This window comes from Ilyonectria robusta (assembly GCF_021365365.1).
Source record: "Ilyonectria robusta strain PMI_751 chromosome Unknown BGZ61scaffold_12, whole genome shotgun sequence".
Taxonomy (NCBI): Eukaryota; Fungi; Ascomycota; class Sordariomycetes; order Hypocreales; family Nectriaceae; genus Ilyonectria; species Ilyonectria robusta.
Genome location: NW_025764446.1, coordinates 551,681 through 574,081, shown reverse-complemented (window position 1 = coordinate 574,081; position 22,401 = coordinate 551,681). Strand labels below are relative to the sequence as shown.

The window sequence follows — 22,401 nt, the reverse complement described above, 5'->3', positions numbered from 1 at the left end:
AGTCCGGGATGCCATTGAATGTTCCTCTCGGGGGCACTTAAAGGAGGCCCACGGTGGAGAAATGGTGCCATCTGCTTGGCCGATGCGTGTCCCTGGCAGAGCATTGACGAGGAGGCCCCCAGCTAATGCCGTGGTGCATTTCAGGACGCCCGCTAGGAGACTTGACTGCGGAGTACGGTACGTGTGTGCTTGTACAGCACTGTACCATGTACTCCGGGACTCTCTCCAAGGACGTGGACCGTGACCATGGCCGGTTGCAGAGTAACTTTTGTGGTGGGTGGAGCATCTCATCCAACTTATCCATCGATTTCATGTCCCCGTCGGGGATAGCGCCATCCCCTACTGGCAGCTAGGCCGGGATGGTGAACAAAGATGACCAGGGCCCAGGGCCAAAGCAGCAGATGATCATGGCCGTTCAACGAGGGTACGAGGGTCTGAAGGGGATTGCATCGGCAGTCTGGATGGCGAGAGACAGGCCCAGGGTTGCTGCGTTGATTCCGTCGCCTGTTGACCGTTGCCGGTTGCGTTGTCTGACACCCGCTGGACGAGCAATGGTTGCCAGTGTGAGATATCCTGAAAAGCTTCTGTCCGGTACCAGAGTAGGGTATGTGCCTTAGGTACGGCCAGTGGCGCCTGGTCTCCCAAAGTATCAGAGTACTGGTAGCAAGTGACGCGGGCGCAACTGTGCTGGACTCGACTGTCCCTTGCGGATGCTGATCCGCTCAACTCAATAGGGGGCCAGACAGTGGAGGGCCCGCCGTGTGAATTGTGGAGGTGTTCCAACTCGATGCACGACGGCTGAGGCTTGGTTTGGACAAACTAACCAACCACCAGCCACCAACCGCTAGCAGCTCTTGGCCCCGAAACAGCGCCCATCCAGATACGGATCCTCCTCTACTGGCTCGGGATTGCTGTCCGCGGTCGCTTCTGTACCTGGTAGCTACTGGTGTTGGTGCCGGTCTGTCTGTCTGTCTGTCTGTCGGCTTCGCAAACGAGACCTGTTCCGCCGTGACGTGCCATCGCGGCCGCGGGTCCCACTCTACAACAAGAGTCAGTCGGAGATTCAAAGACAGGGCCCAATGAGGTCCCTCCTGCGTAGTAATCTCCAGTCCCCCAATCCAAGTCCCTCTTTCCCGGAGCCCTATAGTCGGCATCCCTTGCCTTTAAGCGGTGTCGACCGTGGCTCGCCGCCCTGGGTAACGGTGGAAGCCCACCACAGAAACCATATGGACCTCATTTGCGCAACCATGGCCTGTGCAGTTTGGCAAGGTAGTATGCACTAGGTAAGAGGCAAATCTATTAGTGTATCGAATTTCAATGGTGCTCGGCTGCTCGGACGCTTACTGGGAACACCACATTCTCCCCGCGCATTTTCGTGTTACAGAACCTCTCGCGCCTTCCTCGCATCATCGCCTTCCCACGATTCAGATGCCCAAAGTGGAAGTTGCCACCCACCGAGCTCGACGGGTAGCAGCTGGCTTCCGGGTTCAGTCCGCTTCGTCATGCGTTTGTTTCGTTACACGCCGAACTGAACGAACTCCGGTCTGGAAACAATCCCCTCAAGCTCAACCAACACTAACACCAACACCAAAACCACGCCAGCGACATGGGTCTCCCCGTCTGGAGTCCCGTTTGCGCAAACAAAGCAAATTGTTCCCTCCTCCCTTTGTCTCTCCTCTTGTCTCTCTCCCAGCCCCGATGGCTTCCCGTGCATCATCGCCTTGCCGCCATCGCGCCGTCTTTGATGATGAGAAAATACCTTGCAACACCAAGCCCACAAAAAGTCAACCATGTTACGGGTGGGCTCATCGGCTGCGCGCTCTCCATCTTCCCCCCACAAGGCTCATCCCATCGAAGCACCGGTCCTTCTGTACCTGGTCCCCTGACCAGGATTCTCCCAGGAGATGGCCCCCACAGAGCTGCCAAGGGCACGAAAAGGCCCCTAAGGAGGATCGCCTCGCTGGTCCGTGTGGCTCGTCACCAGCAACAGCCTGCAGCAGAGAAGGAATCTAGAATGCGCGTCTGTTTCGATGCGACAGCCATGCAGGGCTGGTGTCGCATCATGACCCTCATGGGCTGCATTTTTCCGAACCAACCCGTTTGATCAGCCAACGAATTCCTCCATTTGTATGGGATTATGGTTGTGAGCCACCCCTCAAAACTCCGGGCGCGTGTGCGGATTCAGTATCCGTACTTTCGACTGACACCTTTTGAGATTTGTCTCGCTCACTCCGCGGTTGTCGATCATTTGCTCTGCCAAACCGCCAACCTCGACCCTCTCAACGCCACAACATCCCGTTGTGCAACCCACAAAGCTCGAACACGAACATAATCCCCTGTACTCCACTCAATAGTCCCCTTTTATCGGCGAGAACCCGATACTCCAAGACCAGGAAAGATAGGTAACTGATGCTCATCAGCAAATGAGCCTACGCGCAAGTGCCGTGTTATCTTCCGTGCCGTGTTTGATCAACGGCCGGGTTCGGTAAGCTCAAGCAAGACACGACCAGCCCAGCCCACTCTGAGAGGATATCGATCTTAACTTGCTGGATTATCAATTGCCTCTTCCGGTCTTTGAAAATGACGACTTGAGCGGATACTGGCTCCACCGCCAAATCGAAGCTGTCTACAATTACCAGCTGCCAGCTATGGAGCGCTGGCAACTTCAGTCTTGACCAAGGCACTAACAGGCGTGTAACTGCTGGAGACCCGTTCGGTCACGCAGCCATATGCCTGAGTCAAACATGGCGTAACAATTGGCCTCCAGTTGTTCCACGCCCCCCTCAGTTTGTGCCAGCGGCCCTTGGCCGCTGGCAGCGTCTTAGCTTAAAAGCTCCGTCTCACTGAAAGATAAATAGTGCGAAAGAAAAGGCCAAAGATGGCTTGAGGCATGTCGAGAAACAATGCGCTATGATGCGATTTGCATTAATGATTATCCCACAAGCTCTGCAAGTTATGATACTGACAAGGATCTTGTTAGGGATTTATGATATCGGATATCTGTGAACCCAAGCAGAGAGTTCACGTACTGTACAATTGTGGCTTCGTCCAACCCGCCAGCGAGCTAACGCCACCATTCCTGCTAGGAAATACTGGCGATTGCCCCAGGCCTGCGAATATCTGAGGCTGGTGGAGGAATTGCTCTATTCTGTTACGTGCTCTACTATGTAGTGACATGTCTCGCCGACATGTAGGGGCGTTGGTGATGGCCTGACTGCGGTGGTCGGACCTCAAGCTCAATGCCCTGGCAATGCTCCATACAAACGAATAGTTGAGAGCCTCGGGCCTGGCCCACTGATACAAGCACGCCACGCCACCCGGGATCCGTCCACTATTTGTCTATCAACTGCTGCGCAATAGATACCGAGCTGGTACGGCCCACTTGGATATCCCCCTTACAGCATGTACTGTGCTTCCTTTTGTGACGTCGATCATCTAAAGAGGAGAAGAACTGGAATCGCTCATCTAACTTCTGGAAGTCTCACGCTCAGGCCCTTCCGGAGCCTCGGGGCTGCGGGTGATCTCCATCTCACATGGCTCCATCTCGCAAGCTCTTTTAACTCCACAGAGGTCCGCCAGGCGCGAACCTGCGGCAATGCATCAAGCCAGCGCCAACAACAGCCCCCCTGCAAGGGACCATTAGCTAGCCTCCGGCGACACGCAGATCTGGTCTAGCGCTCTCGCCGCCCTCGCCACGTCGCTTCAAGTCCCACTATCATTTCGCATATCCACCTACGCGAACAGGGCTACGGGATAGGCGATGAAAGAGAACGAACGTGCAAAACGGTATCTTCTTACAACTTGTACATCTTTGAGAACTATCGCGAAATTCAATCGAGCCCAGTATCGCTGTGACTGTAGGCGGCTTCCCTGACCCTTAAGCTTTGTTGAGGTCTCGACGTGGAGACTTAGAAAACAGTGCATCAGCTAGCCACCACCCGGCGCTGGAAGCCGTTCGAGTTCAGCGTCCTCAACCGAGCAGCCTTGCTGGGCTCGGAGCTTTGGAAAATGTCAGCTTGCGACCGTCTACTTGGATTAGTTGCCTCGAGTGCGAGCGAGACCCTTCGAAGCCTACTCCATGAAAATGAACCCCGTGTCCTAATTTAACAACAATATCTAGAGTTGAGTTCCATCCACTGATCCTACGCATCTATAGCAACATATTATGCAGAATCCATCTACCAGGAGAGAAACTGCCAGGTAGGATCGAACTTTTCTCAACTCTAGGTGCACTCATGCTTCACCACTCCAATAACGCATCGCAAAAGAATGCCTAAACCTCAGGTACGTACTCGACCTCGATGATCTTGTCATTTGAAACCGACACTTCTGTTTACCCCATATTGTATCATTTTACATTTGCGGAAGGCGCATGAGGTATTGGGCGAATGACATCCCGCGTGATAGAAGTTGGTCGCATCTCTGGCAAATCCAAGGACTTAACTGGTTGCTGATTGACCTTGCGTCCCATGATACAGTTCTCGAACACCGGAGTGTAACTTAGGTCTAAGCGGTTTCCCGTTTCGTCGACGGCTGTGCACAGGACATGGCACGGGTATAACCTCTCCAGATGATCAAAAGCGGCACTCCTCGGATCCGTAGTTTCCAGTCTAATCGACAGCTAGCGAGGCGAGGGCGCCGTCAACCACCAAATAGACTGGGGTTTCCTGGGGCCTCAGACCTTCGAGCTGACCCTCATTTCGCGACGAAATAAAGCAATTTCACCTCCGCCGAGCTATAGAGCTTCGGTGCACACTCCGTTTCTTGGTCGATGACAATGTGTGGGGACGTGGGTCTACAGGCAGGGCGGCCACATGGCACGCATCTTCCTCTGCCCCTGCACCACATGGGAAGGGGGCCTCATCCAGAAGCCGAGGAAGGTTGTTGGCCTCCTCCGAATACGCTTCACCCTGTTTGATCCGGGGAGGGCTATTGCCACGATACTACGTAGACCTAGGCAGCCAACGAGGTTGTCAACGGACCGGGCTACAAGTCGAAGTGCAACTGTGCGATCCGTCGCCCCGAGGGTTGACAAGAGGTCAGAGAGGGTCTGGTCCACAAACCTCAAACTCGCCTGGAACGTCATAGATGCTATGGCCATCCTGCCGAAGACCTGGTGCAGCTGTCGCGAGTCTGGTATTCTCGTTCATGCCTTATGCATGGATATATGCTCTTCAAAAGAGGGCAGCGCACCTTTGTCCCGTTCCGGTCCTGGCTCTCATTTCTTGCCACTCGGCTTATGTAGCCTGAACCCCTCCGTTTCGAAAGATGCCAGGACTGGGATGCTAAGGCTCAACCCTCCATTTCTGTCTGACTCTAGCACCATGGGTTGGCCTGCTGCAGGCAAAGGCGCCACGTTTGGGAGAGCGCATTTATCACCCGTCATGGGGTCAAACGGAACTCAAAGATCCGGGGATATCGAGGCCGAAACAGGTCGGGTCTCGTCTATTTTCGCCATGAGAGCTTGTGGCATCTTGAATCTCAGTGTGGAGACCGATCGTACTATTTGTGACAGAGAATTAATGTTGCCTTCCTTGTCACCAAATCGGTGGTGAAACTAGTTCCAACCTGTGGTGTCCGACACTAGAGATATCATGGGATTCGGTGACATGCTCGACCAAAACCTTTTAGGTCGGTTAGAAGGAGACTCGATTCTTTACTCGGGACAATGGCTACAAGGTTCAAACCAATGGTGGTTCGTCATCAACTGGTGGTACTCGGCCGAGAGGATCTCAACCACGAACCCCACGGGTAGTTTAGGATTGATATGGCAATGACTCGACCCGGCTCAGGACTGTACGAAGCTCGGGCTTGCCTGCCGGTGAGACAGCGACGCTAATACACGCGATATTTACCACCCACATCAAGAAGTCGAAATGAAAATTATAACTCAGCATGGGGAGGCTACCAAAGCAACTGTAAGGCGGTGCAGATCAGCAAGCCCCCAGACGAGATAGTTTAATAATCGCAGGCTACCAATGGTTGAAACCACCCGAATGCGTGGTACATCGAGATTAGATCCTGGGGATCATAATTGACTTGGTGCGCCATCGGAGGGGCCGGCGGCGCTCATGAGCCTAGTGACAGCAAAAGCAACGTTGTCGACATGGCCCTTATTATTGGTACTGCTGAACGCGCCGCACAGTGTACGAGTACGTACTGTACAACATCACACTCTACCGAGATATGTATGATTCATGGTCCAAGGCCGACTTGCTTGGCAAGAATTCCAAGGCCGGGCTCGAGTGTGCCGGTAACCTCAATACAGTTACCATAGATTACTTATGGTTCTCACGTCTACCAGCTTTAAGTTCGGAATGGCGCAAAGGTTGACCCGGGAGGGATGTTCCGGCGCCACGGATTTGGGTTGCGGATGGCTTCAGCAGAGTTATAATTGATAAATCGGGAGCCGTGAAAGATGCCGCGGGCTGTGCTTGAAGCCACTAGCCGATTGCGAGGGCAGACAGATATCACCAAGATCTCTGTGGCTTTGAAAGCCGGTACTATTCCGTCTTTTTTCTTCACGTGTCCAGACGACAACCCGGTGATGAGAAGGCAGGGAAAACATTGCCTGGAAAGCCCTGAACAGAAAAAGAAATGAAAGACGGTGCAATTCCGCGTTCCGAGTTGCTTAAACAGCACCCATTATTTACTGCGTGGTACTGGAGACTGCCCGCGAGCACCAAAGTGGACCTACCGACCACAGGGAAATAAATGTTTGATCTCGATCTGGCTGCCGCGGGGCTTCGAGCTTGAGATCGAACAAGAAGAGTGGGGAGATTTGGAGATTTGGGGCTGGTGCCTCGAGCCCCTTGGGCGCCTTTGTGGCGGGCTGCACCGCGGCTCAGGGGAGTTTAGCGGAGAGAAGACGCCACAGCCCACTGAAGACGGTCGGTTGGAGAGAACAGCCAACTGGAACGCTCTGGTAGCGCCACAACCACTCACACCCGACCCCTAACCCTGCGCGAATCCCAATGGATCTCCATCCCGAGCCGTTTGGCAAAACCATCACCAACACGCCAAGACATCCAGCCCAGACCGCCGTCCGCCGCACTTGCGACTCGTGCGTGGCGTCTGTTGACCGGAAACGACGGGAAGCACAACTCAGCTGTTTTCGGAGCACTGCCTGAAGCGAACAATACGCTACCAATTTTTTACGCAATGTCCATTCCTATGAACCGCCTCGGCGGTCGAGGTGCGTCCCCCGGTCCCGACAGGCCGCCTGTTGCGCCGCGAGCCATTGTCCTCGATGGCCTGACCCGAGCCGCTGAATGAAGCCCACTGACGGCATGAGTATGTTGTAGCCCTTAACAGAAGCGACGACGACGATGCTGAGCGCGAGTACGATCGCCTGCGCGACCTCGCCCGCGCCGAGGCCGAGAAGCGCAACCAGTGTTTCCAGCGCGTATGTTGTTCCCCCTCCACCCAGCCCCCCGAAATGAAGCTCGCATGCGATGTCGTCGCAATGCGCAATACCTCGCTGTGCCATGGCGTTCTTAAGACTATGCGCTGACCGTATACCACTCTACTACAGTCCCGACAGGCGTACGACGACGGCGATGGCGCCCGCGCGAAGGAGCTCTCCAACGAGGGCAAGGCGCATGATGCCAAGATGGACGACTACAATCAGCAGGCCTCCGACTTCATCTTCCGCGAGAACAACGCACCCGGCCGCGTAGAGGCCGACTGCATCGATCTGCACGGCCAGTTCGTCGAGGAAGCTGAGCGCATCCTCGAGCAGCGCATCCGCGCCGACCAGGCCGCCGGCCAGACACACCTGCATGCCATCGTCGGCAAGGGCCACCACTCGGCGGGACACGTCCAGAAGATCAAGCCCAAGGTCGAGGAGCTGTGCCGCGAGCTGGGACTCAAGTTTAGCACCGAGGAGAACGCCGGCCGCATCTACATCAACCTCCAGGGCGGCGACGCTGTCCCGCCTCAGAACAGCGGCTACTCCGGCCACCATGGCGGACAGCAGCAGCAGCACCACGGCGGACAGCAACATGGCGGACAACAACATGGCGGACAGCAGCACGGAGGACAGCAGCAGTCGCAGAACGACGAGGTTGCGGAGTTTGTCGGAAAGCAGCTACCCTGGATCTTGCGAAAGCTGGAGAAGCACTGCTGTGTGGTTATGTGAGCGGGTGGCGATGGCTCTATGGCTTATGTCTGGTAGCTTATACGAATGGATGCTCTCGACTGAAGGGAGTCGGCGATATAGAGGGAGACTGGCGGTGGTTAATTTCTTATTGGTCTACGGGAATATGGATTTTGCCAATTGCTCGAAGGATGAGTCCTAGACATAGACAGGGGAACGTCGGGTTTCCAGGATTGATGCATCAAAGATACCTAGTAGAGTATGTCTTGATTCGAGGTCAAAAGATAGAAACGATCAAATCTATCTGGCTATAATACATCAAAACGCCTTGTATATACACAACACCGACGCTCTATCAAACCCCCCAACTTCTCTTCACTGATTAACAGGGCCGTATTGAGTCCTCTGATCCATCAGAGGCACCCATGTCTCCCTCTCCTTCTCCTTGTCGTCCCTTTGCTACATTTATGCATTGTAAGACGGCTGCTCGGTTTCCGGGGCCTTGGTCGTGGGGGGTACCTTTTGCAGGGTGAATCCGACTGTTTCGCAGATGAGAACAACCATCATCTCCATGATAACTCCGCCGGCGAGGTAGAACCAGACCGACTGGGACTTGTTGCCGAGGATCAGAACGCAGGTGTAGATGAGGCGAACAATGACAAAAGGGAGCGAAGCCAGGACGGCAATGAGGATCCGGTGCTCGCCCTCGGCGATGTAGCCCTGGTTGCGGATGACAAGGAGCGTCTCGATGACGAGGAAACCCAGAACAACGATCATAAGAGCCACACCCGCACGGCTCTCAGGCGTGTAGGTGATCTTGGGGGTTCCGTTGACAATGGTGTAGTCGGCTTGGGTACCGCCAACAATGAGCAGGATCATGGCGACGACCATGAGAAGTGAAATCAGGCGCTGGTAGAGTGGCTTGACAATCTCACGGCCCTCGCGATTAATCGACTCGAACAGTCTTCCGAGGAGACCAAGGAGCATCAGGATCAAGGGACCAAAGCCAACGCCGTTAAGGGTCATCCAGCCGATGTAGAGGCTCTCGTTGGTAGGGTCATTGATGGTGGCGAGGAGCATGGCTGAACCGATGAGGCGGGCGAGAGCGAGGATGACGAGGAAGCGCCAACCAGAGCTGCGTTTGAGGCCATGCTTGAAACAAAGGAAAACGCCGCCGATGAGGAAGAAGGCGTAGACGACTATTTCGGCGATGGCGATTCGGTCGTAGGTATCCAGTGACCGGGCCATTGTGGGTGAGTGTAGAGGAGAGAGAGTGTGTAAGTAGGTGGGTGGTGGAGATTGGGTGGAGATGTATGGCAAACGGAGTATGGATCTCAGGGATTTCAGAGATTAAACTGGAAGATGAAGAAGATGTAGGAGGAGAAGAGTGTTGACGGGTGATTTGTCTGTTGCTTGAAGCCTGGTGTCTTTGTGTGTTGGACAGGGCTGATGGAGATGTTGGGTTCTTCGAGTTGAGATACAGGGCGCCCTTTATATCGATTCCCGACGGCACATGGACAACGTAGCTGTTCGGGAACCGGCACGCTGATCGGAGAGGGCGAGTGCAAAGCCTCACAAAGCGTCGCGAATCCACGAGCTTCGCAGCTGCTAGCAACGCAAGAGGATCTCCACGACCTGCAAGATTGCAGCATCCTAGGCAGCTCGAATGGAAACGCTGCACCAATTAGCAGGCGGCGCAGGGTGCGGATGGGCGAAGCCACACGCATCCTGCCCTACAATGAAACCATAGTCCGGGGGGCCAGCCGCCAGCGTCAGCAAGGCGCTGCGGGCGCTGCGGGCGATGTACCCGGCGAACTGACATTCGAATGGTATTCCGCATCGGTCTTGGCGCGGAGCTCGAATGGATTGCGCTTTGTAGGGCTTAGGCTGGGGCGCTGGGGATCGACCCGCTTTTCCTTTGGTGTCCTCCGGGCTTCGGGGGTTCCACAGTCGGCGTTGGGTCTCTAAACCTCCGTGTTTTTGTCCCATCTCCCATCTCGCATCGCCGTGAGGCCTCGCACTCGCACCGGAGCGCCGTTCGTCACAGGGAGGCGGTGTTCCGGCTTTGCGGCACATTGTGAAATTACTAGCTTATGTCCTTTCCGCTTCCCCTCCCGTTGCCCCTCCCGCCGCGTCTTCTTCCCTGTGGACTGGGCAACGTGGATGGATTGACTCCAACGTGGATGGACAGACTGCAACATGAATGGACAGACTGCAACATGAATGGAATGGCCCTCTCCACAATGTCGTTGTCGTTCTCGTTCCTCCCACCATCCCTGCTCTCTTCGGTGCCGGACAACCGGCCGGGTGCCTCTTCAGCCTAGTAATTATATGATGCTGTATGCGAATATGCACTCAGCCATTCGAGCGACAGATGGCCAGTGCGCCTCCTGCAGGAAGCTTGTCCTTCATCTTGTTCTTCTTCAGTGGATTGGTTTTCAACTTTGGTGGGTTTTAAGGGTCCCCTTGGCGCTGCGACTAACAAACCCCACCATGGTGACGTCTGCCTTGCAATTTTGCAACGGAAATCTGCAACCCCGCCAAACGACTCACTACGGTAGATGCTTCTGCTTCCTCACCACTTCGCACATTACGCTCCGAGTCTCCCCGTCCTCCTTTGCGCTTGTCTAGTCTGAGACGATGCCGGTATGGCTCTTTTCCTATCATACCCCAATCCCCATGCTACCCTCGTTCTTAACCATTCTGTCTGGTATAGCTCATCATCGTGTCCGGGCTGCCTACCTCTGGCAAGTCAACACGCGCCGAGCAACTCCACGAGTACCTCTCTAAGCGCATCGTCGACTCCAAGTACCGCTTGCACCTAATCTCGGACGACTCTCTCTCCATCTCCCGCACCGTCTACGATCTCTCTCCCGACAAAGTCCCTGCCCACACCCGCTCGGCCAACGCCTCCGAGAAGGATGCTCGTGCCGCCATCTACGGCGCCGTGAAGCGCGTGCTTTCAGACAAGGACATTGTTATACTTGACGGGCTCAATTACATCAAAGGCTGGCGCTATCAGCTACACTGCGAGGCCAAGGCTGTCCGAACGCCCAGCTGCATCCTGCAGATTGGTTGCGCGGTGGATAGGGCGAAGCAGGTCAACGAGGAGAGGCTTCAGCGGAGAGATGCTGGAGCGCAAGACTCTGCACAAGGCTCCACTCATGATGGGAAGGATAACGAAACCCAGGCCAGCGAGCAACAAACCAGTGGGGGCCAGGTCAGCCAGAGACAGGGCACTACGGAGCCATACGAGCAGGGCAACTGGGACAACCTCATATTCCGGTATGAGGAACCTAACCCGATGACTCGGTGGGACAGCCCCCTCTTCACCCTGATATGGGAAGACGATGAGCAGCAGGCTACCAAGGTCTTCTCCGATCTCTGGGATACCATTGCAGGCGAAGGCCGCAAGGTCGTCCGTCCCAACCAGGCCACTATCCAACGCGGACGAGACGCAGGCGGCGACTACCTCTACAACCTTGATCGCGAGACGTCCGACATTGTCAAGCGTATCATGGAGGCGCAGCGCGACGACGATGGCGTCGACGAGGTCCGAATCCCGCGCAGCTCAGGCGGCCCCCAAGGAGATGACGGCCTAATGGTGGAGTTGCCAACGGGCAAGAAAGTCGGTTTGCCCCAGCTGCAGCGGCTGCGACGAGCTTACATGGGTATGAACCGCGGAGGAATCGGGCTGGAGACGGTGGGTAACATGTCGGCGGAGAGGATACGGGAGACGTTTGTGCGGTACCTGAATGACGCATTTGAGAAGGACGAGTAAGAGAGGGCACACGACCGACGTTCGGTCAATAACGTCACTGGACGCTCGATCAGCCTCGGTGCTGTAGCCCACTATGAGTTGGGACGGCCAGGCCGGCTGGATTGCGCCCGCTGCTCTCAAAAGAATCTCGAAGCAGCCGATTTGAGAGTCCGTACGGCTGTACGACGACAGTTTCTACAGCCAAGGGCCACCCTAAACCCATTCTATTCTCATTCTGGTCTTCTGGGGGCCAAGGCTGGTTCTTGGGCTTCCCGGCGACACCGGCGATAAGCTCCCACGGCCAAAATCTACCTTGGCTACGGGTCCAACACCCCTGTCACTCGCGCATACCAGTGGTTTGGCCCCCAAGTCAACCACTATTGGGGGCCCGGGGCAAGCCCAAGTTCCAGCCCTCCGCCAAAAGGGGACCAAGTCGATGTAGCTCGCGTTCTCTCATTCGACGAGATGGACGAAGCTATGCCTTGTGCGAACGGATGGGGGCCGCGGGTGATGCAGACAAGGTAACTGGAGGCCCAGCACCGGCGGATACAAGCAGTTGTGTGTGTGCCTTGCTCCCCTCTGGGATGGTTCCACCGTTCATCTCAGACAGTATCCTGGTTGTGATGCTTGAAGAGAAAAGTAACCAGAGGGAGGGAGCCGGTTTCGTGGAGGGGAGCAGAATAATGGTAAAATTGTAAATATAAGCCCGGGCTGTACTGTCGGAAGAGAGGCTGTAAAAGCACACATGAACAACAACACCGACAAGGCCTTTTTTGACCAGATCCTTGTGTTGTATTCCCACAGCAAAAACTGCCTGCAGGTCAACGTCTTTGGATGCCTCTCGACTCCCGTACTCCTGCGGAACCGTTCACTGTCCGGTTAAGCATCCCGCCTTCATGATGAACGGCGTCAAGCGTGTCTGTACGCCCAGCTTCAGGCAAACAACTGAGCCGAGCGCGTCGAACACAACGCCTACCGACAGGTACGTTACTCAAGCATGCCTTGCGTCCTCTTATTCTCTGGGAGGATACATGGGGAACGGAAAGCTAACGAGGCATGTCGCTGTAGATCCTTTGCCTGCTCCTCCTCTACATTCTCTCCTACAAGCCAGGGTACCTCCACCACCAATGGCAGACGTGGCACCTGGCCCATGCTCAATTACACACCGGAGCTCGATACTGCAAGGCCGTCGCCGTCGCCGCTCGATGCCTGGCTCGCCACGGCGGACCGGCTGGAGCGGATCCGGACGGGCGGGTCCCCGGTCGACACCCGCGTGCTCGGCCTCGGGACTCTAGATGGCCTGATTGAACGGCTCCCGGGCGTGCGCAGGGATGGGGCGGCGGCGCAGGTTGCACTGGTGTTTGACGATGCGACGGGGACGTTTATCGGCTGGCGACCCAAGGTGGCAACGTGGTGCTGCACGGGCGAGAACAGGCCGGCTTGGGAGAAGGCGTGGAGTGCGCTCTGACGAGTTGAAGATTTGATGATTACGGATGGGGATGGAATGGAATGGACCAGCCTAGGGCCTGCTCTGGGAAATGGAGTGGCGGGTGCTGAAGGCTCTCAAACAAAGGAGCCTAATCTCGCTGCGGGGATGTCTGTATGAGACCTACGGAGTATGAAACAGGACGAAGCGGGCTGCAGGAGAGAGGCAAATCAGAGCAATCTGAGAACCAACCAGAACCGTATTGGTGGCGGGCTTCAATTTCGAGGCTCTATCTTTTTTTTTTTTGGGCGCATTATAGACTATAGAATATGGAAGAATCTTTACTCATCTTGTTTGTGGTACGTGCCACGATTCACAAGCTTCTCCCTTGGCTCATGAGTGGATCTGATCTGATCTGATCTGTCATCCATGTCTTCAGGGAGCTTGCTGTTCCGTTGGTAGGTAGTTATAGCATGGCATCATAATAATGTCCCCGAATGGCACGAGCGCTGCGCCGGACATTTAACGAAGAAGGCTCGGAGTAGTGGAGGCAGTTGCGGACATTGCGCGGCCACAGCTGCCTGCCTGCCCGCTATGACCCAAACGCTGGGCGGAGAGAATACCTAAGCTCGCCGGGCAGGTGAGATCGCTGTTCGCTGGGGGCGCCACGCCGCCAAATGCGCTGGGTTGGGCCCAATGTGCTGGGGCCAGTGGCCAATGCTGGGGCGGAAGGTGGAAGCCGGCAGAAGATTCCACTTGTGCGTGCCGCTTGCACTCGTCACTCTCAGGGTGCCTGTCCGCCCTGTGCTTGCCTGCGACATCATGGTACGTAGGTCCTCTAGTGCCTGATATCCTTGGGCCCGCCCAGTAAGGTGCCTGGCCGCGGCTGAGCTAAGCAGCCTGTTTGCCCCGTAACAATATTGTTCCGCCCGGAATCAGGGCTTCCGGAGCTTCCATTGGCTGCCCAGAGGTGGCGGTCGCCCAGTGAATGACTGCCCGTCCAGTGCGGTGGTGCTTGCGGTTCCGGTCCGAAGGTGGCCTTCTGGACAGCTCAAACCTAGACCCGTTGCCTCAACACCGACATCTCTCTCTCTCCTCCATCCATCTCCCATCTCCATCTCTCCCGACTCAAAACCACCTCTCCCCCCCATCCTTCCCCGCCGCGTTCTTGTTTCCCCCCCTCCCTCCGCTGTTCCACACAGAAAGCCAGCGTCGGCTTTCTCACCTTCAGCCTCCCACCTTCCCCTCCCTCCGAATCGATCCCGCATCAGCTTCCCTGAAGCAACACAGACAACACCATGGCTCCCCAGAAGCCTGACGAGCACCCCCACAAGAAGGTCAACCTCAAGTATGTGCGCCCCGCAAGCTCCTCGCGCTTCGTGCGAGGCCATTGTGTCATGCATCACAGCTAACCCGAGTGACAGTGACCCTTCTGGCGCTGAGGTCAAGCATGTTCGTACCGACCGCCCTGACACCACGCTGCCTACACACGACCAGGCTGAGCATGAGCTAACTCTATTCCAGGAGGATGACACCGCGACCGCGATTCTCAAGAAGAAGAAGAAGCCCAACCAGTTGATGTAAGTACTCTCCAAAGCTCGGTTTCACGGCTGGGATGCTGACCAATGCCAGGGTCACCGATGCCGTCAACGATGACAACAGCATCATCGCCCTCTCCGAGGCCACGATGGATTCCCTTCAGCTCTTCCGCGGCGATACCGTTCTCGTACGAGGCAAGAAGAGAAAGGACACCGTCCTCATCGTCCTGGCCGATGATGAGCTCGATGACGGCAGCGCTCGCATCAACCGAGTCGTCCGCCACAACCTGCGAGTCAAGCATGGTGACATGATCACCATCCACCCTTGCCCCGATATCAAATATGTCAGTTGCCCCGCAATTTCGAGCCTGGTTGATGTCATTTCTAACCACCTCACAGGCCAAGCGAATCGCTGTTCTTCCCATCGCTGATACCGTCGAGGGTATCACCGGTTCTCTCTTTGACGTTTTCCTGGCTCCCTACTTCCGGGAAGCTTACCGACCAGTCCGCCAAGGCGATCTCTTCATCGTCCGTGGTGGTATGCGACAAGTAGAGTTCAAGGTCGTCGAGGTCGACCCCCCAGAGTATGGTATCGTCGCACAAGATACCGTCATCCACTGCGAGGGTGAGCCCATCCAGCGAGACGAGGAGGAGAACAACCTGAACGAAGTCGGTTACGATGATATCGGTGGCTGCCGAAAGCAGATGGCTCAGATCCGAGAGATGGTTGAGCTGCCACTCCGCCACCCCCAGCTCTTCAAGTCCATTGGTATCAAGCCTCCCCGTGGTGTCTTACTCTACGGTCCTCCTGGTACCGGTAAGACTCTTATGGCTCGAGCCGTTGCCAACGAGACCGGTGCCTTCTTTTTCCTCATCAACGGTCCCGAAATCATGTCCAAGATGGCTGGTGAGTCGGAGTCGAACCTGCGCAAGGCCTTCGAGGAAGCCGAGAAGAACTCGCCCGCCATCATCTTCATCGACGAGATCGACTCTATTGCCCCCAAGCGTGACAAGACTAACGGTGAGGTCGAGCGCCGAGTCGTTTCTCAGCTCCTCACCCTCATGGACGGCATGAAGGCCCGCTCCAACGTTGTCGTCATGGCCGCCACCAACCGACCCAACTCCATCGATCCTGCCCTGCGACGTTTCGGCCGTTTCGATCGCGAGGTCGACATTGGCATTCCCGACCCCACTGGCCGACTGGAGATTCTCCAGATCCACACCAAGAACATGAAGCTGGGCGACGACGTCGACCTGGAGCAGATTGCCTCCGAGACCCACGGTTATGTCGGTTCCGATGTTGCTGCCCTCTGCTCTGAGGCTGCCATGCAGCAGATTCGTGAGAAGATGGATCTCATTGATCTCGACGAGGACACCATCGATGCCGAGGTGCTCGACTCTCTTGGCGTCACCATGGAGAACTTCCGATTCGCCCTCGGCGTCTCCAACCCCTCCGCCCTCCGCGAGGTTGCCGTTGTCGAGGTTCCCAACGTCCGCTGGGAGGACATTGGTGGTCTCGAGGATGTCAAGCAGGACCTCAAGGAGAGCGTCCAGTACCCCGTCGACCACCCCGAGAAGTTCCTCAAGTTCGGTCTTTCGCCCTCACGTGGTGTCCTGTTCTATGGTCCCCCCGGTACTGGTAAAACTCTCCTGGCCAAGGCCGTTGCCAACGAGTGCGCCGCCAACTTCATCTCCGTCAAGGGACCCGAGCTTCTCAGCATGTGGTTTGGTGAGTCTGAAAGCAACATTCGAGACATCTTCGATAAGGCCCGCGCCGCCGCTCCTTGTGTAGTCTTCCTGGACGAGCTGGATTCCATTGCCAAGGCTCGTGGTGGCTCTGTCGGTGATGCCGGTGGTGCCTCTGACCGCGTTGTCAACCAGCTCCTGACTGGTAAGTTTCCATTCCCCCAGCCTGAAGAATCCAATCAGTTACTAACCTCGGTACAGAGATGGATGGTATGACCTCGAAGAAGAACGTTTTCGTCATTGGTGCTACCAACCGACCTGAGCAGCTTGACCCTGCCCTGTGCCGACCTGGTCGTCTGGACTCTCTCATCTACGTTCCTCTGCCCGATGAGCCCGGCCGTCTTGGTATTCTCAAGGCTCAGCTCCGAAAGACTCCTCTCGCCTCAGACATCGACATTGGATACATTGCATCCAAGACCCACGGCTTCTCCGGTGCCGATCTTGGCTTCATCACTCAGCGTGCTGTCAAGATTGCCATCAAGGAGGCCATCTCCCTTGACATCGAGCGCACCAAGGCTCGCGAGGCGGCTGGTGACGAGATGGATACTGATGAGGATGCAGAGGACCCCGTTCCTGAGCTTACCAAGGCTCACTTCGAGGAGGCCATGCAGATGGCTCGCCGATCAGTCACTGACGTTGAGGTCCGCCGCTACGAGGCCTTCTCTCAGCAAATGAAGAACGCCGGCCCCGGCGCTTACTTCAAGTTTCCCGAGGCCGGTGCCGAAGCCAGCGGTGGCGCTGACAGCGGTAATGCTTTCGGGGACGCTGGCAACGATGATGATCTCTACGACTAAGGCGGCAATGGCTAATCGGACACAACTCGGATGGTCCACTGTATTCTAATATTTTCGCGCTCGTACATCTCTGCATTAGCTTGCACACAGCTAGTGGTCGGATCTCATCCATACACACACTTCTCGCGGCTGGTATCTGGAATGGGAGTTGGTAGAATGGTAGACGCGGAGGGAATGGCGACTTGGCCTGGCACGTGCTCGCGCGTGGCTGTCTGAATTGATGGACCAGGCAAACAGGTTTGCGGATTCAGATTCTGTTGCTCTCCTGGACGCGAAAGGGTTTTTTGCTTTGATAGATGATGAAATTGATTCCTCTTATGAATTTATCTTGGAGCCTTTTGGTCATGTGCTGTGATGAGGTACCATAATAGATGTCATTTTGGAGCAGAGGGACATGTGTGCTCGAGCCCCTGGACATGACATGCACTTAAGCAGATGGAGAGATGGTAGATATTAACATAAGTCTATTTATTTCATGCATGAGTTCGTATCGATTTTGGTATCGTCCTCCCTCCACTGCTCGTGGAGCCCTTGTTATTTGATGGTTAATCATGGACCCGTACAAGACGCCAGTACAGGACGTCGCTTCCCCTCCGATGCCAGCCCAGCCGGCCAGGGTTCCTCTCATCTGGAGTCCTCTGCCACTCTAGACAAATTTGCCTCTGCACATAAGCTTGCCGCGTAAGCTTGCTTCTCTTCTCATCGCAATCGTGCTCGCTCGTCCTCATTGTCGTTTCTGATTTGCATCACCCCGTCACATTGTCTCCTCGTATCACCCTTCTTCAGGCGTTGGGTTTATCCTCAACCTCGCAGACGGCCTCGAGGCTCTCGCGCGTCACCCGCAAAGCCTCATCGACAACGGACTCGGGCACGGCAAGGCCGTGTTTATTGTCCGCACCCTTGGCCTCCTTATCAGCTCCATTGGATTTGGCTTCGCCGTTGGTAGCGGGCTTGCTACCGTTGGCGCTAGATGTGTTGGGATTGAGGGCAGAGTCGTGGCGAACGTCCTCGAGGACGCGGTGCAGGAGAGCGGGAAAGGTGGTGATCTCGCCGGATCGCAGGAGAGCAAGGGCGTGGGTTTGAATGGCGGTGGGCCAGTTGGTAGAATGGGAGTTCAGGGAGTGGAGGAGCGCTTCTTGGATTCTAGATTGTCAGAGTTGTTAGCCTGTGAAGGATTGGTAATACGGAGTGTCTGTGCATGTGCGTTTGGCAGCTTGGTGCCATTAACTCTATCACGGGTGGATAGATGCAGATGCATAGGTAGTCGGTAGATGTCGGCGAGGGATAGAGTGAGGGGAGAACGCACTTGGCGACATGCCCGTCACGCAACAAGACTGTGTTGATCTGTGATCGCAGGTCTGGATCCAGCGTGGCAGGGGTATAGTTTGCGGCGCTTGAGGGGACTTTGACCGGGGTTGACGGAATGTTAGACATGGTGATGGCTGTGATAAAGGCGGTGGGTGGTGACGGGAATGGTGTTGCGCCTTGAGAAGCGTAATCTTGAGCAGGGACAAGGGCCGGCAACGTCCCAACGACGACGATTGGAGCTATTCGCAGGGTTCGAATCCCTCCTCGGTTACAATGGCCTTGGCGCTCGCCTCTCTTGGAACGATCTTGTCCGCTTGTTTCCGTCCCGGGCGCGTGCGGAGGGTTGCGTCGAGTGTCGCGGGATGGGTCTAGCTCGGTTGAGTGACGTCGGGTGCTCGAGCGGCGAATGGATCGTAGCAAGAACGCTGATAGAAAGCTCGACGGGATTGGACCGATTTCTGCGCACTGGTCTGCGCTGTGCAAGGGATTGGACCGGGCTCGGTGATGGGAGCGGCACACAGAAGCGAGAGAGGTGTTGTTCCGAGTCGGGATTGAATGTTTTCGGTGGCGAGGCTGAGGCTGGGGGCGTGTGGTTTTGGGGAGGGAAGGTTTTCGGGGTGCGCAAGGCTGAGGCAGTGGGCAGCACAGCGCAGCACAGGCGGAGGTTTGGCAAGTGCTACTGAGGGTGGAGCCGGCTTTTTCTGGGGCAAAAGGGGAGGAGCGGGCCAATCCGATTGCACCGGCCATGACCAAGGACAGCTTGGACAGGGGGGAAGGTGGTAGAAGGTGCTCTGGTTGGCTCGGAGCGGGGTCGGTGGGACAGGTCCAGTGGATGGGGGAAGGAACGACAGAACTTTTAGACTAGCAAGTGGCCTTGGACTTACACCAAGGATGAAGGCGCAGGCAGTCGGTTCTGCAATAAACAGGAGGGGTGATCCTGATGATATTTCAATCATTGTTAGTCGTTTCAATCCCGAGAACGGAAATTGGGTTTTTATTTTGTGTTGAGGAACTAATTCCAAATGCATGTGGCAAGAAAGGCGGAATAAACGACCTTGTCATCCAGCTTCGGGATAATATCAAAGCACGAAGGAGGAGGTTGACTTTACCATAAAACATATCATTGAATCTGACCGAATACGGCATTGGTATTCTCACTAAACTTGAACTATGGGGCAGTCGCCGTGTTCCGTGTTGCCGAGCCAACCAACACTTGGGTCGCCCATCCCACTGCGTGACCATCCTCTCGACCCCAGCAGTGTGAGCCGTGCAAGTGCGGATAAAGTCGGTTTCTCGGGCAGGACTTTGCTTCGAATACAGCGAGGCCTCGATCTGTAGTAGGGAGACCCAAGTAGACAAAGGGGGGGGAGTAAAACTCAATGCTCTCGTACTTCTAATCCACATCCTGCCTCAGCACTCATCAGGCACAGGACGCAGTTGAAGCGTCTCGCATTCTCTCAAAAAAGGCAACATAAATAGTTGGCCTAATGGCGTACCCCACGTATACTCAGTACTTTGCAAATAAATCCCGCCCTTTTTTACTTCAACGTTGGTGAGCCATCGCTCATTAGCTTGCCGTTCCCGCAGGTGCCCTGCCCTCGTCGTTTCTCCTCCTTGAGACCGACGACACTGGTCCGGGAACTTTAATAGCCCATCTTCCCCCAGCGTGGCCTCGACTTGATTTCTCCTTTGGATCCGCGACTTCTCTCGGAACTGCATCACTTGTCCGTTCGGCACGATCGAGGAGGAAGGAGTCCTGCCTCCCCATTCCCAACCGAAATGCTTCCCACCCATAATTAACCCACACCCTCCTCTTCCCCTCTCTGGATCCTTTTTTGCTTTCTCTATTTAACACCCTCCTAAACGATTGCAAGCACTATAGCAGTCATCTCATATCCGCCTTAGCCCCTAGTCTCCTCCTTGCATATTGTCTGGAACTCTATTCGTTCAGGGGCGGCATGCGGAGAGACTCAACAGACGCCGAGGACTCTTTAGCCCTTCTTGTAGATAGTAAGATTCCAAGTGAAAATCCACTTGCCTTCCCCCAGTTTCGCGTCGCGACGGTGTTCATAAGCCGTCCATACCTGTTTGTCGCCTACTCGACAAAGCCACCACAAATTGACCCAGATGTTGGTGTGTTGCTCTGCCTCTGAACTAAGAAAGGCTGTGGCCCTTTCTCCTCGGGCTACCCATATGATAATATGGGCCACTTGGTTGTCATCACCAAGTCAACGGCAGTTAAAATGTTTGTTTTGCCTCGTTTTGTCTCATTTTGTCTGGCCAGTGCTGGCTTGCCATGGACCAGCAGCGTGCCAAGGGTCAAGGGACAAAGCTCCGGAAGCCCTGATGACTACCCATGAGAGGACTCGTCCTCGCAATCAACAAGAAACCAGCCAGTTCTACCTACGTTTTATGGAGTATTTGTCGTCTTCAGCTTTATAATGCGTTATTTAGTGTATCATGCTTAAAATGATCCCGAGGTGTTCCCATGGATCGTCCGCTTCAAAGTGCTCACCAACTTAGTCCGCACAAACCTTCTATCAACGAACCTGTGACATCAACTCGACATGACAACTCGTATTACAACGAGAGTTTACACATGGCCTCATGGGACTTCCAAATAGGAAAGTCACCAAGTTGAATCAAATGCAGGTAAATGACTCGGGAACTGCTTGGCCCCAGTACCTCCCAACCTACCCTGTACCACACCGACTCCTAATTCAGCCCTCCGGCCGAATCCAATGTGCAACAGCCACTTCACCGTACTTCGGCTGGCAACCCTGCCCGACTCACTCGGTACTCCCACCGGGTTGCCGCCGGCAAACCCGTCAATGTCACCGGAGAAATATGACTCGGGTCCTGCTGGCGGGCGTAATTCCTCCACCCCTGTGTCGGTCGGTACCCGATGACCATTGACGCCATTATTGACCAACAACCATAGGCCAAAGACTCCAGCATCCGGCAGCTGCACACGGACAGTGACAAACGGCACCGCCACTACTCCAACTAACACAAACGTCCGAACCAGCGGTGTCCTGTGCGCATTGAGGTAACACAGACCAGCCGTGAGGCCAACCATCCTTTCCTGATCCTCCCGCAAGCGAGCATCTCCCGTATACATGCCTTTAAACGGCGATTTTTGCCTGTCCTTCCCAGCCCTTCGACCGGCATCGCCATGTAGTAATCCCTGAGCACCTCGACCACACTAAGAATCCTCCGGCTTCTGGAACCATTGAATTGCTCCAGAAATTCCAAGTCCCAACCACCGGCCCGCGGCCCGGCCCGTCAGGTTACCCGGTATTAGACCCTGGGGGCGACTTCCTCGCTGTCTGGCCGTCTCTCACACACACACCGACACGCCATGACGCCGCTGGCAGTGCTTTTAACGGTACCGCGATTGCCTCCGGGCCTCTTTGTCTTGCCGCGCCCGTGGAAGCCCGCCACTACCACCGGCTCATCTCTCCACCCCGCGATGCACGGCCGCTCCCTGGACCGTCACATGAGCCCCTGCGGCCGCGAGATGAGATAACCTGGAGCAACAGGTGGTGACCCTCACTCGAGGAGGGTCCGTCCCCAGACCCCGGATCACCCGGCAGCCGCCCGACCGCCCGTCTAGGCGGTGAGGAACAAAGCAACGACGACCAGTTGGACGGAGAGCATCTCACCGACCCTGGAAGAACAACCGTGGCCCACGGAGGCCGAGATAGGGGCGCTGACCGCTCTGTGATGCA

General features: G+C 55.7%; 9 protein-coding genes across 9 annotated transcripts; 5 read left to right on the top strand and 4 right to left on the bottom strand.

Annotated features, from left to right (window-relative positions):
- The first annotated feature begins 955 nt into the window (after positions 1–955).
- Positions 956–2,183, top strand: BGZ61DRAFT_46684 (uncharacterized protein). Its single transcript, XM_046247712.1, has one exon. The coding sequence runs from the start codon at positions 1,318–1,320 to the stop codon at positions 2,011–2,013; it is 696 nt and encodes a 231-aa protein (XP_046103200.1). The 5' UTR covers positions 956–1,317; the 3' UTR covers positions 2,014–2,183.
- A 2,186-nt stretch (positions 2,184–4,369) lies between these two features.
- On the top strand, positions 4,370–5,655 carry BGZ61DRAFT_46665 (uncharacterized protein). Its single transcript, XM_046247693.1, has one exon. The coding sequence runs from the start codon at positions 4,815–4,817 to the stop codon at positions 5,553–5,555; it is 741 nt and encodes a 246-aa protein (XP_046103199.1). The 5' UTR covers positions 4,370–4,814; the 3' UTR covers positions 5,556–5,655.
- Positions 5,656–6,953: 1,298 nt separating this feature from the next.
- BGZ61DRAFT_453732 (uncharacterized protein) lies at positions 6,954–8,403 on the top strand. The gene is made up of 3 exons (XM_046246112.1): positions 6,954–7,195; positions 7,305–7,405; positions 7,535–8,403. Exons 1-3 carry the CDS (start codon positions 7,162–7,164, stop codon positions 8,138–8,140), a joined length of 741 nt encoding a protein of 246 aa, XP_046103198.1. The 5' UTR covers positions 6,954–7,161; the 3' UTR covers positions 8,141–8,403.
- Positions 8,293–9,549, bottom strand: BGZ61DRAFT_46648 (uncharacterized protein). Its single transcript, XM_046247676.1, has one exon. It carries the CDS (start codon positions 9,344–9,346, stop codon positions 8,564–8,566), a length of 783 nt encoding a protein of 260 aa, XP_046103197.1. The 5' UTR covers positions 9,347–9,549; the 3' UTR covers positions 8,293–8,563.
- Positions 9,550–10,738: 1,189 nt separating this feature from the next.
- BGZ61DRAFT_479060 (chromatin associated protein KTI12-domain-containing protein) lies at positions 10,739–13,326 on the top strand (the record flags this gene model as incomplete). The annotated part of the gene is made up of 5 exons (XM_046249069.1): positions 10,739–10,744; positions 10,815–11,875; positions 11,971–12,552; positions 12,679–12,840; positions 12,927–13,326. 5 exons carry the CDS (start codon positions 10,739–10,741, stop codon positions 13,324–13,326), a joined length of 2,211 nt encoding a protein of 736 aa, XP_046103196.1.
- An 873-nt stretch (positions 13,327–14,199) lies between these two features.
- On the top strand, positions 14,200–17,807 carry BGZ61DRAFT_422173 (P-loop containing nucleoside triphosphate hydrolase protein). Its single transcript, XM_046243526.1, has 6 exons — positions 14,200–14,632; positions 14,709–14,736; positions 14,809–14,864; positions 14,917–15,166; positions 15,222–16,713; positions 16,770–17,807. Exons 1-6 carry the CDS (start codon positions 14,583–14,585, stop codon positions 17,360–17,362), a joined length of 2,469 nt encoding a protein of 822 aa, XP_046103195.1. The 5' UTR covers positions 14,200–14,582; the 3' UTR covers positions 17,363–17,807.
- Positions 17,808–18,144: 337 nt separating this feature from the next.
- Positions 18,145–18,796, bottom strand: BGZ61DRAFT_533508 (uncharacterized protein; the record flags this gene model as incomplete). The annotated part of the gene is made up of 2 exons (XM_046254019.1): positions 18,145–18,505; positions 18,669–18,796. The coding sequence occupies 2 exons, from the start codon at positions 18,794–18,796 to the stop codon at positions 18,145–18,147; spliced, it is 489 nt and encodes a 162-aa protein (XP_046103194.1).
- A 749-nt stretch (positions 18,797–19,545) lies between these two features.
- BGZ61DRAFT_453723 (uncharacterized protein) lies at positions 19,546–19,826 on the bottom strand. Its single transcript, XM_046246111.1, has one exon. The coding sequence runs from the start codon at positions 19,814–19,816 to the stop codon at positions 19,619–19,621; it is 198 nt and encodes a 65-aa protein (XP_046103193.1). The 5' UTR covers positions 19,817–19,826; the 3' UTR covers positions 19,546–19,618.
- Positions 19,827–21,205: 1,379 nt separating this feature from the next.
- On the bottom strand, positions 21,206–22,036 carry BGZ61DRAFT_46547 (uncharacterized protein). The gene has a single exon (XM_046247588.1). It carries the CDS (start codon positions 21,789–21,791, stop codon positions 21,300–21,302), a length of 492 nt encoding a protein of 163 aa, XP_046103192.1. The 5' UTR covers positions 21,792–22,036; the 3' UTR covers positions 21,206–21,299.
- Between the last annotated feature and the right edge of the window lie 365 nt (positions 22,037–22,401).